This window comes from Tupaia chinensis, unplaced genomic scaffold, assembly GCF_000334495.1.
Source record: "Tupaia chinensis unplaced genomic scaffold, TupChi_1.0 Scaffold000126_1, whole genome shotgun sequence".
Lineage (NCBI taxonomy): Eukaryota > Metazoa > Chordata > Mammalia > Scandentia > Tupaiidae > Tupaia > Tupaia belangeri.
Window position 1 is genome coordinate 8,454 of NW_006159593.1, and position 5,623 is coordinate 14,076.

Consider the following 5,623-nt stretch of genomic DNA (forward strand, 5'->3'; position numbering starts at 1 on the left):
TCCTGTCCAAGGCATACCATAGCCAAATTGGTAAAAATCAAAGGCAATACTCTAAACATGGCAAGAGAGAAACACCACGTTATTTACAAAGGTTACCCCATTAGACTAGCATCGGCCCTCTCAACTGAAACAATGCAGGCAAGGAAGGAATGGGAATATATATTTAAAACACTGAAAGAGAAAGAATTTCTGCCAGGAGCAGTATACCCAGCAAGATTATCTTTCAAATGGGAAGGAGAAATAAAATCATTCCCAAATAAACAAACAATGAAAGAATTTCCTAAAACTAAATAGCCTCTTTAGGAAATACTTAAAGGAATAAATACTATAACAGGAAAATTAAAGGGAAATAATTAGAAGTAAGAGAACACAAAACAACTAGACAAAAGGAAGCCCACACATATCAGTAATAGAATTGACTATCAGGATTAAATTTCTCTACTAAAAAGGTAAATATGTAGATTTAACTATTTTATACACAAGCAGTTTTTAGTATAAATTCACCTATTATTTGATAGACAGCTGTTTCCACAGTTTTATATATATATTTTTTTTTTGTTTGTTTGTTTGTTTTTTTGTTTTTTGTTTTTGCTATAGGGCATGTGCAATTGGCAGACAGACAGAGTGACAAAAAGTGACAAATCACTTCCCACAGGGGATTGCCACATCACAATCCCTTCTTCTCCATTTCCCTCTCAGGATATTGGGTACACATGCACACATGCCTGGTGTGAGTTTAAGCCACCAGGTCTGGGACTCGAACCATGGTCCACTACATGGGAGTCAAGTGACATAGTCATTATGCCAATGGCTGGTCCCTCAATTTATATATTTATCATAACTATTATTCATTGTATAAAACTAGATACAGAGGAAAAGCCCAAAATGTTACAGGCAGCTGAATCTTTCTTTGGAATGAATTTAAAGAAAGCTAAGATAAAAAACATTGTAAAGTCTATAAATGACCAAATTACTGACTTTACCATGCCTTTCCTTTTAAACATCTTTAACGTGTGTGTGTGTGTGTGTGTACATACACATAAAAGAAAAAAAAGAGAAGTGATTAGTATGGCCAAATAGGTTTTATTCCCAATTTTAAAAGAACTGTTTCCCTTCTAAGAATGACATTGGTGGGACCAGTAGACGGCGTAATGGTTATGTTGCTGGACTCCTGCAAGGCTGACTGTGGTTCGAGTCCCAGGCCCAGTAGTTTAAAACTCATAATTGATGTGTGTGTGTGTGTGTGTGTGTGTGTATGCCTTAAATCTTTACAGTAGAAGGGATTGTGGTGTGGCCATCTCCTGTGGGGAGTGATTTCTTGCTTTCTGTTTCTCTGTTTCTCTGTCTCTCTGGTGAGTGCACATGCCCTATAGCAAAAATCTCTATTAAAAGAAAAAAAAAAGAATAATATTGTCTATGAATTTTTGTAGATAGCTTTGATTAAGTTAGGGAAGTCTTTGTAATGTTGTAATTTTTTTTCTTCTTTATCTGTCAAGATTATCTCGTGGTTTTTCTCCTCTCATCTGTTAAGTGCAATGGATACCGATTTATAATTTTTTTCCCCTTGTATTCTTTTCTTAAATAAACCCAAATTGGTCTTGGTGGGTTATCTTTTTGTGAAAAATAAATAAATAAAAGAAAGTTGATAGAAAAAAAAAAAACCAGCAAAAAGTAAGCATTCCTGGGCCAGCATGGTGGTAAGTGTGCTGAATCCCACATAGCTGACTCCTGGACCTGGTAGCTTGAAAAATACGCCAGGTGCATGTGGGTGTGTGCCCGAAATCCTTAGAGGAGAGTGGAGGAGAAGGATTGTGGTGTTGCCATCCCCGTTGGGATTGTGATTTCTTACTTTCTCACTTTCTGTCTCTCTCTGCCTCTTCCATGTGTCCTATAGCAAAAACTTAAAAAAAAAAAGACAAGCATTCTTTATAATTCATACCAGTTTATATTGGAGGCAGGTTTAGATGACTATTTCTGAGTTTTGGAAGGAGTCCAGGAAAGCACTCATCCCAGTTCAGTCCCTGCCCGCTAGGGGGTGCAGCGTCCTAACACAAATACATTTCCTGTGTGAACTGTAGGTTTAGATTTATCATTGCAGGGCGACTTCAACATTTCTTCATGTTAACCACCAAGAACATTATTTAGGCGACACTCTGAAGATGAATGCTTCTCCAAGTTTAGTGATCGTGGTACTCCTTATGCTTGGTAAGTAGAACGCCTCTTAAAACTTGGACTCTTTATTCTACTGTGTCAGCACAATTTTTAACCATAATTGTATTTAAAAGCTTTGTGCCTGGAAAGACACTTCTTTTTTTTTTATTTCTTTTTTTCACAGGAAAAGCCCAAGGAGACTCCGTGACCCAGATGGAAGGCCAAATGACCATCTCAGAAAGGACTTCTTTGACGATAAACTGCACTTATTCAGCCACAGGGTACCCTGCCCTTTTCTGGTATGTCCAGTATCCAGGGGAAGGTCCACAGCTCCTCCTGAAAGCTACGAAGGCCAATGAAAAGGGGAGCAACAAAGAATTTGAAGCCACATACGATAAAGACAAGACCTCCTTCCACTTGAAGAAAGCTTCAGTCCAAGAGTCAGATTCAGCCGTGTACTACTGTGCTCTGAGTGACACAGCGACGGAGACTGCAGGGGGAGCTGAGCACAAACTCCAAGCAGCACAAAGGACCCGGCTGCTCAGGTCTGACTCTTATCCACGGTGGTTTCAGCACAGTCTGTGGCTGTGTGTCCTTCAGTTTTTCTGGGTGATGTGAAAATCATACAAGTGGTTGGAGAAAAAGGACAAAGAGTGAACAGCCCCTCCCCCTGCCCAATTTCTCATTAGTAAAATCAGTAAAACTTCGTTAGGAAAAACAGACTAACTTCAATAGTTCTTTTAATCTGGGCTAACATAATTTCAAGGCAAAAGTCACTGAGCACAGGTGGTCTCTATGCTCACGGCTGCAGACACAGTCCAGTTCCTGAGTCTCGTTCTAAGGTATCTGGGTGTACACTGCTGTGTCTGGAGATACTTTTAGAGAGCCAAAGTGTGCTAAAGAAGGTGGCATCTACAATATTTCTCTGACAGGGTGGCAGGAGAAGAGATAGGCACACTCAAGGAAAGAAAAACCCTAAACTTGATAAAAAGAAAGAACAAAAAACTCATAATGTCATTGATTTTCTCCAGAGAAGAGCAGAAAATTGGTGACTGTAGAGTAATATTTCCAATGGAAAAGAAAATATAACTAATAATGGATTGTCTTATCTAAGTGTCTGTATTGAGAAGAACTTTTCATTTTCTTAGAGGGTTTGGAGGTGGATTAAGGATACACATAAACAGAGTATGAAAGGCAAAAATGAAATAAAGTGAAATAAAAAGGAGATAATTATTTAGTCTAGGTAAATTATAAAATATGAAACTCAATGAAATTGCATTTGAAATAAGTTTTACCAATCTACTTCCATCTTGAAACAATGAAATGAATAAACAAGAGTACTTGTGCTCCCAAATTTTATATTTAAACAGATTTTTCAATTTTGCTCATTTGTTGTTTATTTATTTTTCATTGAAAGAGTTGGGCCAGCAGGTGGCATGGAGGTTTGATTCCACATGGTTGGATGTACAGCTGGAATTCCAGCCCTGTGCCTGGAAAATGATGCCGAGCATATGTGCCTACATGTCAAAAATTCCAAGAGGAGAATACAGTGTGGCCAGCCCCCTGGTGGGGGAGTGACTTCTCACTTTTCCTTTCTCTCTCACTCTGTCTTCTCTCTGCATGTACTTTATAGCAAAAACTACCCCCCCAAAATTACTAATTGACCTACTGTTTTGAATATATAATCAGCCTATGAAAATAGGTTTACTTTAAGAGGTAAAGTTTTATAAAAATAAAATCTATCTATGCACATTAAAACAAAATTTAAAATCTTATTTATTGTATAATGCATCGATATAAAACATAAATTACTCTTGGTACAAATTTACATTCTTTAATCAACTCAGATTCAATGTGGCTGTACCTGTCACTGATAGTTTCCTGAAAAATATGTTTTTACCAAAATGTTCTTGTTTTTAATTTTTTAGAAATACTGAAATCTTGTCCAAAGTTGTATTTTAAATTTGATTCAATACTTAATAAATTTGAAATTATGATCACCTTCAATTGACTCTTCCTTTATACCACAGCACCATAAATTGAGTTAATATTTGATAGGTACTTAGATACCTGCTAAGATCAAATTCTGGTAATGGAGCATATTCTTGTTTTCTTTTGTGTTTGTGTGTGCCTTTCACCCTCTAAATTTTTACATTCATGACATTTTTTGACCAGTATTTGATAAGACAGTTGCATTCCAAATAAATAAATAGCTCTTACTACTTAATAGTAAAAAAACAAATAATGTAGTTTAAAAGTAGGCAAAGAATATGAATACATTGTTCTCCAAAAAAATATACAAATGGCCAATAAGCACATGAAAAGATGTACTCACCCCCATCCACTTTTAGGGAAATGCAAATCAAAACTACAGTAACGTACAACTTCATACCTACTAACTAAGATAGATAACATCAAAGATAATATACCAAGGGTTGGCAAACATGGATAAATTAGAATCCTTATGCATTGTTGGTGGGAATGTAAAATGGTGCAGCTGCTATGGAAAACAATTCTTCCTCTGGATATACACAAAAGAGAAATGAAAACCTAGGTCCACACAAAAAGTTATACACAAATGTCCATATCAGTATTACTCAAAAGAGCCCAAAAGTAAAAACAACCCAATGCCATCAACTGATGAATGGAACAATGAAATGTAGTATGGCTCTTTGGCATGACTATATTTTCTCTGGCCCCAGAAGTTTCTGTAGCATGTTTCCTTCAGCCCTAGAGACAAAGCCATCCCATCCAGAGTCACATCTTGTCACTAGGGACATTGTAGCACTGCTGTCATTTTCTAGGCCCCACCTTACACTGTAATAGGTACACAGCATCAGCCAAAGGAATTATTTCCATCACCCTCTATGCACACCATGGTAGCACTGGGCCATATAAACTCAGCCTGAGGCATCTGGCCTGATTCCACAGACTCTCATGGACTTGGATCTGAAGTCTGATCTACTTTTTCAAACTGTTTTTATAATGAAAAATTCTCTTTTTACAAGGCATTCCATTTATAATGGACCGTAAAATTAATTGACTGTCAAAGATTTGGGAAGAAATTGTGTGATAGTTATGAGTATCTCATAAAATAGAAGGAGCACTTAATTAACTTCCAGATGGTTTTGGGACCTTTAGTTCTGAGCTTGGTCTCTAGAGGGCGATGGTGCACAAACTAGCGATCTTGTGCCTGGAGGAGGTGTGCACCATTGGCTCCTCCCTGCAGCTGAGTTCCTGACATACATAGAAAAGTGATAAGAACAGAGGCCAGAAAGCATCCAGGTTCATTTTGGCAGCTTTTGTATTTTTATCTAAGCAAGGAATTGTCCAGCTGCATTTTCACCCCACTTCCTATTTCCAAAGTCTTGGTTTCTGCAGCCAGCTTCTTTCCTGTTCTTGGAAACATTCCAGAAAAGAGCCTGCAGCATTTCCACTGCTCAGCCATGCTCCTGGTGCTCATCCCAGTCCT

General features: G+C 37.6%; 1 protein-coding gene across 1 annotated transcript in view; it reads left to right on the forward strand.

The window, feature by feature from the left end:
* Positions 1 to 2,696, forward strand: part of LOC102498024 (T cell receptor alpha variable 9-2) — a gene marked incomplete at its 3' end in the record, with an annotated part of 5,518 nt that extends 2,822 nt beyond the window's left edge. The window contains exons 2-3 of the mRNA XM_014586264.2: positions 2,085 to 2,205; positions 2,336 to 2,696. Of these exons, the coding sequence (XP_014441750.2) occupies positions 2,085 to 2,205; positions 2,336 to 2,696 (482 nt within the window). The remainder of the gene's footprint in view (positions 1 to 2,084; positions 2,206 to 2,335) is intronic.
* Between the last annotated feature and the right edge of the window lie 2,927 nt (positions 2,697 to 5,623).